General features: G+C 43.2%; 1 protein-coding gene across 1 annotated transcript in view; it reads left to right on the top strand.

Moving 5' to 3' along the window:
* Positions 1-10,677: 10,677 nt before the first annotated feature.
* Positions 10,678-13,146, top strand: part of LOC141265198 (ubiquitin-conjugating enzyme E2 E2) — a 262,831-nt gene continuing 260,362 nt past the window's right edge. Inside the window, exon 1 of the mRNA XM_073677971.1 lies at positions 10,678-10,779. Coding sequence (XP_073534072.1) covers positions 10,711-10,779 — 69 coding nt within the window. The 5' untranslated portion in view covers positions 10,678-10,710. The remainder of the gene's footprint in view (positions 10,780-13,146) is intronic.

Raw genomic sequence — 13,146 nt, forward strand, 5'->3', positions numbered from 1 at the left:
TGGATTGAGATCAGGACTCATTGCTGGCTAGTTAAAAAACTGTCCATTTTTCTCTTCCTAGGGCTCGTTAAGATGTCAATTTTTTTCATACAAGTTCTATCGATATTTTTCACGGATAGAACTCGTACCTAGTATAGTCTATGGAGTGGTTCACGTCTGTGTAGCTTTTTAGCCAGAGTGGTCTGCACTAGAGAAGAATTGATCTTTTAAAATTCTAATTTTCTGGCTTTGCTGAATTTTTCCCACAAAAATCAATTTACAGCGAATAAATTCACACGAATCGAAATATTGGGAAAGCTAGCAATTGCTCAAAATATACACCACGTGGGGGAGAGGAGAGAACCGAGCTGACCATAAGACCTTACACTCTACAATTCATTCTTCACCTTCGTGTGTGATTGTATCTTTGAACCTTGGGCAGCGCAGACTCTGAACCACCATATTCCTCATTTATTGAAACGTATCTCCTTGGTGGTGTTGCAGCCTTTACATGCTTCTATAGGAGTTGTGACTGTCACTATCCCATCATGTGATTGTACCTACAATATTTTAAACCACTTGGTTATCAGATAAGACCCTATTTGCGCTTTTTGTCTCTCCACTTTTACCATTTGATTTAACACTCTACAGGAGACACAGAGAACCCAGTGACTCTGGAGATGGAAAATGACTCTGCTGAACAAACTTGTCCTCCACTGGGAATCTCTGATCTGTGATGGCCCAGGTACTGACCACCACGAACTATAGCGGTATCTGAAGAACACCACAAGGCAGTATTCAAATACTGCACAGCAGATGAGGAGGCAGAAACAAAACACCGGCTTTATTTGGTAAAAAGAGTTACATGCCGGAAGATAAGAATAACAGTTTTTATAATGATAATAGTAATAACATGAATATAAGGAGAAATAGCTGAAGCGTGTCACACAAACTGTGCTCCAGCTATGGCAATGAATGTTCAATACAAACAGTATAAATCAGGTTTCACAAACTACTCCCGGCTAATTCACTAACTGGCTTCCGCCACGCTGCTACAGCATCCTAACTAAAGAAAACTGAGCTACACCCTCACATAGTACAGTACCGGTGTTTCTCTCACAGTTCGGCCGATCAGAAATAGGTAGGCAGCTGCTGCTTGGTGCTGTTGTAGTTCAGCTGGATTAGTTGTTTTTGAGTTCTTTCTCCTGTATATTTGATCTCTTTCCCTCTTCAGGTCATGCAAGTCTTGTTCCACTTTCAATGTTGAAAGATGGCTGACACACTGTGTTATCTATTACCTCAGGTCACCAGTACTCAAGGAAGCTGTTTTGGAGGAGCAATGCAGCTCTTTACCTTTGGACATAGTCCTCACAACCAATCTTGCAGTAGTCCACACTTTATCTTTTCCCCAGAGGACATCAGTTCATCTTATTATGTCTCATCAGGACACAGGCAAATGTCCTGTAAGTTACCTCAGACACACAAGGGTCCTCTCCCTCCCTCCTTCTTCTCCCTTCAACAGCACAAACCAAAACAGCAGGAGAGAGGTGACTAGTCCAAAAGCACACACACAGAAAGGAGCATGGTCTCTTAAAGTTACACTGTCATTCAATGTCCAGCAGGGCTGACCCCCTACAGAACCACAAATTGAATATCAAAATATTCAAATTCGCATGAAACTGTGAATTTAATTTTTTTTTTACTTGAACTCAATCCTCCGTGGATCGATCCACTCATCTCTACTTCACACAAAATCATGTGTACAAGTCCAATTTTGAGTCTCATATCAAACTTGCCAATGCAAGTCTATGAGCGTGTAAAATAAATCAGACAGAACTGGGATGCCATCTGTGTGCTGTCCATTTTTTCACAAACGCTTTAAGCCCTTAATGATTGCTGATACGCCTTTTAATGGCTGTTGTTAAGGGTACCTATTCCTCTGCAGCGGCTGTCTGTGACAGCTGAAACCCTGCAGTATCGGCCAGGCCAGTTTTGATGTCAATCGGGGCCAATTATGACAGCGCTATTTAAGTGGTTACAAGGGGGTCGCAAGACCCCCTTAGTAACCATCGGACCCCCGCAATGAGAATCGCAGGTGTCGATGGTCACCATGGTACCCTGAAATCATGTGATGATCCCAGGGTACGGTGGCCTGTGAGATGCAGCTTATTGTAGGCACAGTCAGGCCGAGTCAGTGACTCACTGACAGGTCTCATGAGACCAGTGATCAAAGTGAAAATTACACATGTCCCACAGTGAGACTTAGTGAAAAAGTAAAAAAAGTGAAAAATATCTAAAAAAAGGAAAAACACACACAAAAAAGTGCACACAAATCACTAAAATCAGTTTCGCCACTCAAAACGTAGCATTTGTAATAAAACAAAAATAAACGAAAATACGTATACATAATTGGTATCGCCCCGGAAAGACCGGCTCTATAAAACTGGCATGTTATATATTCCATTTGGCGAACGTCATAAAAAACATATTAAAAATGTTGCTTTTTCATTATACTGACTGAATAAAAAGCGATCAAAAAGTTGTATGTAAAAAAAATTCTAGAAATAAAAACGCCAAACCGTCCTGCGAAAAACAAGCCAAAATATGGCTCATTCGGCAAAAAAATAAAAAAGTTACAGCTCTCAGAATGTGACGATGCAAAAACAAATTTGTTTTTGTAAAATATTGTTTTTAGTCTGTAAAAATAGCAAATCATAAAAAAACAATATAAATCTGGTATCGCTGTAATCGTACCGACCCGACAAACAATTAGCCTTATCATTTTTACCGCACGGTGAATGGCGCAAAAAATAAAAACAATAACTGAATTGCTGGTTTTTGTTCATTCTGTGTATGAAATATCTGAATAAAAAGTGATCAAAAATTACTATGTACCCCAAAATGGTACCAAAAAAATCTGTAACTCGTCCCGCAAAAATAAGTCCTCATATAGCTTTGTTCACCAAAAAAACAAAAAAATAAAAACGTTACAGCTCTCAGAATATGGTGACGAAAAAAACTACTTTTTATAAGAAAGCATTTTTACTGTATGACAGCTGCAAAACCTAAAAAAACCTCATATAAATCTGATATCGCTGTAATCGCACTGACCCGAAGAATACTTTTGCCTTATCACTTATACCGCACGGAAAACGGCGCGAAAATAAAAATAAGGACTATTCTTGTACTGCTGTCTATTTGTTCATTCTGCCTCAAAAAAATCGGAATAAGGCTCGGCTCACATTTATCCTGCACTCTCTCCGCTGAGAGCTTACACGGGTTTCCATGTAAATTCCCCAAAACCGCAATTCAGACAAAACCCCGGACGGATCCACTCACTTATGAGGTAGATGGAGTCACTTTGGACTGATCTCTGTTCTGGCGGCGTCCCATCATTTTAGACTTTTTTTAGCGCACAAACGTGGACACCACCGGAGCAGAAGCCAAACAGAGTACGAATCGTCTTTATCTGCCTCATTATGGTGGGTGTTTCTGTTGGGGGTTATGTCTGAATCGCATTTTTGAGGGATTTACACAGAAACCCCCAGGTTAAGGGCTTTGCATGGACTGACGATCCAGTCTTATTCTGGAAGTAATCAAAAATGATGTGCCTTAAAATGTTACCAATAAAACCTCTAATTTATCCCACACAAAACCAGCCCCCACTCAGGTCCGTCATCTGTCACTGGAACTATAGGAGGTTCCCACGTTACTGGTAGAACAAAGACTCTGGAAAAGCGATGGCTCCACTCAAATAAAATCCAGTGAATTCTGCGCTCCCAAATCCAAAGCCCCCCCCCCTCCTTCTGAGCCCCTCTGTGCCTAAACCGCAGTAAGCGGCCACATGTTTAGCATTATTGTAGCGGGGAGAGCACACTTAACAACTTACAGGGTGTGTGTCACCAGGGGAAATGTATGGAGTGCTACAATATATGCTACAAACTTTATGGGGGCACAATGTATGGGCACCAAACTGGCATATTTGCAATTCTCTGGAATAAAACCTGGCATGGATGTTACATAATGAACTCTGCAGCCGTAGATGAATTCATTGAGATGTGTAATTTCTACAATGGGGTCACTTTTGGGGGTTTTCTGCTGTCCTGACACCTTTGGGGATACGCAAATGTCGCCCACAAAAATTCTACCAAAATCTATGCTCCGAAAGCCAAATACTGCTCCTTCCTTCTCTGACGTGTGGCCTAACAGTAATTTCTGACTACATATGGTGAATCATCGCATTCAGGAGAAATTGCATAACAAATTATGGGGTCCATATTATCCTATTATACATTGTAAAAATTACAAATTTGTACTAAAACTACATTTTCGTAAAAGAAATGAAAATGTTCGATATGACAACCTAATGTTATCAAATTCTGGGTAGTACCTGTGGGTTCAAAATGCTCACTATAACACTAATTAAAATCCTTGAGAGGTGTAGTTTCCAAAATTGTGGGGGGTTTCCACTGTTTAGGCACATCAGGGGCTCTCCAAACGCGACATGATGCCCGCAAACGATTCCATCAAAGTCTGCGTTCCAAATGTCACTCCTTCCTTTCCAAGCCCTGTGGTGCTTCCAAACAATAGTTTTACCCTACATATGGTGTATCTCCATACTCAGGAGAAATTGCACAACAAATTTTGTGGTCCATTTTCTCTCATTACCTTTGTGAAAATAAAAAATTTTGGGTCTGAATTAAACATTTTGTGAAAAAAAGTTAAATGTTCATTTTTTCCTTCCATGTTGCTTCAGTTCCTGTGAAGCACGTGAAGGGTTAATAAACTTCTTGAATGTGGCTTCGAGCACCTTGAGGGGTGCAATTTTTAGAATGATGTCACTTTTGGGTATTTTCTATCATATAGACCCCTCAAAGTCACTTCAAATGTGATGAGGTCCCTAAAAAATGGTTTTGTAAATTTTGTTGGAAAAATTAGAAATCGCTGGTCAACTTTTAACCCTTATAGCTCCCTAACAAAAAAAATGTTGTTTCAAAAATTGTGCTGATGTAAAGTAGACATGTGGAAAATGTTATTTATTAACTATTTTGTGTGACATAACTCTCTGATTTAAGGGCATAAGAATTTAAATTTTGAAAACTGCAAAAGTTTCTACATTTTTGCCTAATTTGCATTTTTTTCACAAACAAACATAAGTCATATCGAATAAATTTTACCACTATCATGAAGTACAATATGTCATGAAAAAACTGTCTCAGAATCAGGGGGATCCGTGGAAGAGTTCCAGAGGTACTACCTCATAAAATGACTGGTCAAAATTGTAAAATGGCTTGGTCACTAAGGGGTTAATAGGAGAAACTTGAGAAACCTTCATCAGGTTTCATTTTTCATCAGAGGAAAGCTGATGAAGCTGATGGTAAAAATTGACACTAACCACAATCTGGTGACTGATAAAAAACACTGATGAAAAAAAAACTTGGACTGTTTTTTGAGTATGAGAAAAATCACTGATGTTTGAATGGGCCCTTAACCATTCTTGTGTACTTTTGAATGTGTTTTGGGTCATTACCCTGCCACAGGACCCATTTTGAGCTGATTATTTATTATTCTCACTTTAACAGATAAAAATAAACAACCTGAGGCTGTGTGCCCACGATGCATTTTTTAAGCATTTTCGCAGGGGCAAAACGCTGCAGAAACGCTTAAAAAGTGCTTGGTAGAAGGCCTGCCATGTTCCCCAATGATAATCCGCATGTGCTGTGCACATGCTGTGGAAATTTCCGCTGCGGGTTATCATTTCGGAAAAATCCGCAGCACTACCAATTATTTTGCGGAAGCGCTGCGTTTTTACCGCCATTGACTTGCATTGGAAAGCATGGATTCCGCATCACTGCATCTGTACATGCGGAATCCAAGCATTTCAATGTGCGGATGGTACCCAGATCTGGAGGACAGGAGACTCTCCTCCGGACCCAGGTACCATAGAACCTGGAAAAAAAGAATAAAATAAAAAATAAATATGATATTTACCTTCTGACGGCCCCCGGTGTCCTTGTCTTCGCTTGCCGGCAGCTCGCGATAGACTGAAGGACCTGCGCTGACGTCATAGTGTAGTGTACCGCGAGCTGCCGGCAAGCCAGGATGGAGCGAATAAAGACTGCGGGTGCCATCAGAAGGTAAGTATAGATTTATTTTTTTATTTTTTAACATTCTTTACGGTCACACTATATAAATCCATGCTGGTTACATGGATTTATATAGTGTGACTGAGTTGTCAAGCACTTTCCAAGTGATGCTAAAATCGCTTGGAAAGCGCTTGTCAACCCGCATGCGGAAATGCATGTGAAGAACTTCACATTCACATGTCCCTGGCAGGAAAAACGCATATACAATCCGCATGTACAAATCTGCATGCGTTTTTTTCTGCCAGGGAGATGCAGAAACGCTCAGGAAAAAATCCGGAGCATTTCTGCATCGTGGGCACATAGCCTTACACTACAATCGCATGTGCTTTCTGGGACTTCACACCCGCATTTCATCCACCAATTGTAGGGACTTTTTTTTTTTAAATAAATTGGTGAACGAGGGACAGTGTCTTGTTTTTATGTTTTTCAGATTTCCATTTGTGGACCTTTTTTTTTTATAAATTGTTGAACCAGGGAAAATGTCGGGGAGTGTTTATTCAAATAAAGTAGTTTTTTTGTTGTGTATGTGTGTTTCTTTTATTACTGGGTTAGTAATGGGGGTGTTTGATACACACCTCGGCATTACTAACCCTGGGGCTTGATACCAGCTGTGATCTTTGACAAATGACAGCTGACATCAATTCCAGCTACCATTACCCCAATTGCCAACGCACCAGGGCAATCGTGAAGAGCCGAGGCAAAGCGCCAGAATTCGCACATCTCATGTGATGCGCCACTTCTGGGTTGGCTGTGGGCTTGTATTTTTAGGCTGGAAAGGGCCAAATAACCAGGGGCCTTCCCAGCGTGATAATACCAGCTCACAGCTGTCTGCTTTACCTTTGCTGGTTATCAAAAATGGGGGGACTCCACGTAATGTTTTTCATTTATTTATTAGCTTAAAGGGAACCTGTCATCAGGATTTTGCTAAGTAAACTACTGGCATTGTCAGGTTGGCGCTGTTACACTGATTAAAATGATACCTGTGTTGAAGAAATGCGTCGAGTGGTTCTTGTTTAATCTGTGTTTGCAGTTTTGACTGGGGCGGCCTGTGGGCAGGTCTCTTTTTGGTGCTCTGGCCTCATTATCATTATTTTGGACTTAAATGACAGGTCACAGAACCCTCAGTGACCCGCCTCCTGTTTCACATACTGCACATGCGCATTTAATATTATGGGCTTCAAAAGAAATAATTTGGTGCCAACAAAATGGCGCCGATGGTGGTGCATGCGCAGTAGCATCTATCAGCAAGCGATCCTCTCAATCTGCCCACTCTGTTCTGAGAACCAGTACGAGAGCGTTGCTATTTTCAGCGGCGACGATTTCCTCTTCATGTGCGCGCTCCCGCACTGGTGGTCCTCGGAACACAGCAAGCGCCACCGACAGTGACCTGTCATTTAAGCTCAGAATGATGACGATGAGGCCAGAGCACCAAAAATGCAAAAAAGCAGGCAGCATGCTGTAGAAATATCAAAAAAGTGAACAAACTTTTAAGTTGCCAAGTGTGCAAAAAAAGCAATGTTTCAGCTCCAAATAGCCTTTGTGAAGCATTTCATAGAGTGCAGCAGACACATATATACAGGGGTGTTCATTAGAATGACATCACAGGCTCATCAACCAATAAAGTGCAATTTACATATTTCCAAAAACAGCACTATAAATCACAAGTGAATATATGTTGATAAATCTATAGTGATATACTTTCAATAATATCAGTATCAGTTTACAAATAAACCAAAATAATTATTTGTTTAACTCCTTCATGACCTTGCGATTTTCTGTTTTCTCCTCCCCTTCTTCCAAGAGCCATAACTTTTTTATATTTCAGTCAATATAGCCATGTGAGGGCTTGTTTTTTGCAGGACGAGTTGTACTTGGGAACGGCACCATTCATTTTACCATATAGTGCACTGCAAAATGGTAAAAAAAAATTCCAAGTGCGGTGAAATTACAAAAAAGTGCAGTTCTACAATTGTTTTTTGGGGTATTTATTTAACATGTTCACTAAATTCTAAAACTGACCTGGCAATACAATTCCCCAGGTCATTACGGGTGTGCAGATACCAAACATGTGTAGTTTATTATTTTTTTCAAGTGAAGAAAAATTAGTACAGGGACTGCTATAGAGGCGATACTTAGCATAAGGAGCCTTTCACACGTCAGTGTGTTTGGTACGTGTGGTGTCCGTTTCCACACGTACTGGAGACACTAACACACGTAGACCCATTCAAATGAATGGGTCTGTGCACATGTCAGTGTGTTTCCACGGACCGTGTGTCAGTGGGCAAAACACGCTGACATATCCGTTTTTTTCTTGCAGGATTTTTTTATTTTATTAATATTTTTACACCAGGACACATTGGGAGCAAAATACTACTCTCATCATTGTCCCCTGCTGGTGCTGATCGCAGCGCAAGCAGGGGACAATGATGAGGGCAGCGTTCAACACCCGGCGCATGGGAACAGCGCGAACTGTACACTGATTCCCAAGCACTGGTACGTGTGATCCTGATGCAGCACACGGTTGACGCACAGGTGCACGCGGACAGGGATATCTGCGGTACTGTTTTTTCCAGTACCAGAAATATCCGGACGTGTGAAAGAGGCCTAAAAGCAAGTGGTAAATGGGTAATAAAGACCCACACAGTCTCATAAAGGGAAGGATGAAACCAAGAACAGGGAATCACCATGGTATAACCCAGTGAGTGTAAACCCCATAGTGCTCCATGGGCAATAAGGAGGAAACACAAATATCCATATACATGTAAAGGAGCTCCTGCCTGACCAATCTAGACTTATTGATAAAACCATACCCTAGATACAATGGTGTTAGGGTATGTGCCCACGTAGCGTTTTTCAAGCGTATATGGTGCGGAATTTCCGCAGCGTAAACGCTTGTGAAACGCTATGTAATCCGCCCCCCATGGTCCCCAATGGGGATTCCGGAAGATTCAATGCCCATGCTGCGGATTTTTCCGCAGCGTTTTTGATGTGTGGAAAAATCCGAAGCATGTCCATTAATTTTGCGTTTCCGCAAGCGGAATTGCCTTTGCAATGCAATAAAAAACGCAAGGCAATTCCGCATGTGGAAATCGCGCGATAAACGCACGATAAACGCGTGCGGAATTCCGCATGCGTTTATCCGGGAGAGGACATGCAGAAATGAAGCAGAAAACTTCTGCTTCATTTCCGCAGCGTGGGCACATACCCTTACCCTTATACTGAAAACAAATCACATATATAAAAATATGCAGAGTAGCGATATATACTTATATGAAAATTTATTAATCAATGCTCTCCTCAGTCAGATGAAACCCAGCAAACCACTAAAGGAATGCCTCATTACTAAAAACAAACAATATAATCCCATACAGTGGTCATTCCTGCCTGAACCTCAGTGTACCCTGGGTGAATCACACATGGTGAGTAAAAGCAGTATCTGTGAAAAAAAGAGAAAATATATTAAAAATAATATTAAAATATTAGCACACAACTACCCTGTGAGACAAGGGTATACCAAGGTAAACCACAGGGCGAGGCAGACCTCGCGACACCCCCACGAAACAAACAATGACATAGCACCTAGTTTAAGGTCTACAAACGGCATTAAAGGTAAATGACAAATTTGGAGTCACATGTTACAAAGTGTCTGATAGAATGTGGTGACTTCCCTGGTGTCACATTCTCCCCTAATAACAGATTCCTGGAGTTACATTTAGAAACATGAGGATTAGGTCTCTTTCTCCTTTGAGGATTATGATTAGGTCCACAAGACGTGTCCTCTCTGCCAGGTGTAGACATTCCCATAACTGTAGTCCTCCATGTCACCATTCCATTTTCTCCTTTTAGTCTCCTCCAGATCAGAATGAAGTGTCTTATCACCGGCTGCATCAATGGATTCCTTCCATGCAGTCCAATCCTCAGACAACAAAACACTTCCACAATGCGTCTCCATCATTCACAGTACGTCACACCCTGGATTTCCTTTTGAAAAAATTCTATATTTTATCGTTATTAATTTTATCTATCTAAAGTTCTTATTTCTATTCCAAGATCTAGTGATTATAATGCACTTTGTTGGTGGGAAAAGCTCTTTAACTGCGTAAGTGCCGACATATGGATGGAAAAACCACAACCTTCCATCCTGGACTGGCGCAGCTCCTGCAGTGTTAGAGCGATTCCTGGTCACATGACCTCTTCAGCAATCATTGATCGTCTGCAGCCTTGGTATATCTGTGCGCTGCAGACGATCACATGGATGTCATTTAACTGCTGACATTACAAAAGCCGCACAGATCTGGGAGTTCTGTGTATTCTTATGGAAAATGGGCACTTAAGCAGTTAATGTGGGGTTGGTCACTTTAATGAAGGATGCAGTTTAAAATTTTATTTTTTTCTATCACTATTTTCCCTCTTTTGAGCTTAATCTATTTGCACCAACTTTCCACCTCACACTCACACTCCGGGAATCCTACATGCAGCAAGTCTCCCCCTCATCCATCTCAGGCAGCCCCGGCCGGCACACTGCGCACGCGCGAGCAATTCTCGCGTCGCCAGTAATTACTGAAGAAGCGAGACTTCCCTGCGCATGCGCGGTTCGCTGCTGGGGATGCGCCGGGAAGTGTCGAGTCCCCAGCAGCGATCGGCGGTGAGCACGGTGAGTTCCCGAGAGGCGCTGGGACTTGTGGTTCCCCTGAGCCTAGACAGCAGCCCAGAGCTAAATACAGTGGTGTGGTGATACACTGAGCCGTGCTGAGGGCATTGTCATTGGCTGGCACTGTGTGATCCATCAATGTCACGGTGGACGGATCCCCGCACTGTGTCCTGGATCCCGGCTTCTGTACAGTTCTAGAATGTGGCCGATGGTCGCACGTTCCGTCGTATGATTGCGTTGTGTCTGCCTCCCGATCGTGTGTCCGAGGAGTCTGCTCTCCCTCCGGTGTCACCGCCACAACTCCCCGCTGCACTGCTCGCCCCTATCGTCAATCGCAATAGTCGCGCTCTCGTCTGCTTTCCATTGCTCGGGGCACTTTCTCCTCTGCTGCACAACCTGCATCAGCTCTTCTGCCTCCAGTGATGGAGCTGCTGGGCCCCCAGGGCATGTGCTGCAGGCAGCCAGGGGCCACATAATTCCCCCATTTATACTTGTTACAGATTATTTAAAAATTCCTTTGTAATCCAGATTATAATCCCCCTGATTCCCTGTGTTCAGCCTGTGAAGGCCGTGCAGCTGTGTTCACATGGTCCTCGAGCAGCAGGAGCTGACCCTTCCCTGATGCCCAATGAGCCGCCTTCCCGCTGTTGGCCAAAAATACAGTATCCTCTGCTAATCTCAATGTATCCTTAAGCGTGCCGTACACGCGGGGGCCCTGTATGATGAGGGGTGCCGTACACGCGGGGGCCCCGTATGAGGGGTGCCGTACACGCGGGGGCCCTGTATGATGAGGGGTGCCGTACACGCGGGGGCCCCGTATGAGGGGTGCCGTACACGCGGGGGCCCCGTATGAGGGGTGCCGTACACGCGGGGGCCCCGTATGAGGGGTGCCGTACACGTGGAGGGTTTATCAGGCGTGCCATACACAGGGGGGCCCCGTATCATGCGTGCCGTAATCAGGGGGGCCCCGTATCAGGCGTGCAGTAGACACACAGAGCTATATCATGTGCCACTGGCAATAATCAGCGTCCAGGACAGATGTAGTTTGAATGTCAGGATGTAATCAAGTGGTGGCCGAGATCTGCATTGTCTGATCCACTCACAGTATTGAGCCCTGTGGTCATTACCAGCGTAGTTTACCATCATTGCCCCCCACCAATCCACAGAGGGCTGCTGGTTCAGTAGTAAAGCCCCTTCACTGTTCTTCCTCGCACATCAGTGGGAGCTTCTAATCATCTGCTGCGAGGAAAAAGTTTGAAGGGATATAGAGCAAAATCAGAGATGCAACCACAGGGGGATTGTCCTGCTTTGAGGACAATTTTCTTTTTTTCTACTTAATTGCATGTATTTGGGGTTAAGAATCATTTGTGCCATTGGGTTTCATTGAACAATCTGCACCATTTGCCTTCTATAGGCCCTGTGTTACACTGCCTATTGCTGACTGCAAAATGGATTAACTGAGAACCTGCCAGTGAGCTTGTTCTGATGGCCTGACAGGAGAGTTTGCAACTCATTATCTTTTCTGAGCTCCTGATTTATGGCCACAGACATCATCAAAGTTGAATGCGGAATAAACAAAGAACCTCTAACAGCCAAACAGTGCAATGTTTTTAATGAAACCTAATAGAAAAAAAATATTTTTATCCCGAAATACATGGGTTGCCGAAGGTGGACAATTCCTAATTCTAAAGATCATTCATGGACGTAGAAGCCTGACCCTACTGATCACAAAGCGATGCTGTGCCCTAGCTATCACTTATCAGATGGCAGCCACCCATTGATGCTGCTTCTATCCTACGAGGAGCACAGAATGTGGCCAAAAATTGCTTCTTTGTGGCACATTAGCTTGAGCGTCGCCCCTTCAGGTCAGATTTGTTTGACAGCTGCATGAGAAGCCTGACACATGGGAGGTATGGAGGTCCCCTGCCACATCTGTAGCTCCACATTTATGCCCAAGACCCGAGTCCTATTAATCTTTGCTCCGGCATAAAGGGACATCATTATTTCTGTATGAATGGGACTATGCTGCATACGCTGGGGGGAGGGGACATGGCATACGGAGAAGAGAAATATATATATCTTCTCTACTTAAAGGGGTTCTCCCACCAGTTACATACCCTGGAGCACAGTCATCATCTCATTTTTCTACCAATCCACCATTTCCCACATTGCAACCCTTTAGATTTCTAGTAACAAAGTTCCTTCTCTGAGGCCTTTCCAGGTTAGCAGAGCTGTGGTTGTGACATTTGTACGTTCTCTCTTTTTCCCCCCTTGTAATGTGAGACTTTAAACCATGGTGCCAGTGAATGCAAACCTTTGTAAGCAGCCATGATTACTGGCAGGAAGTCCGGAAAAATGTCTGCCCCCGTG

This window comes from Phyllobates terribilis, unplaced genomic scaffold, assembly GCF_046119375.1.
Source record: "Phyllobates terribilis strain yellow unplaced genomic scaffold, ASM4611937v1 Scaffold_4__5_contigs__length_816908805, whole genome shotgun sequence".
NCBI lineage: Eukaryota > Metazoa > Chordata > Amphibia > Anura > Dendrobatidae > Phyllobates > Phyllobates terribilis.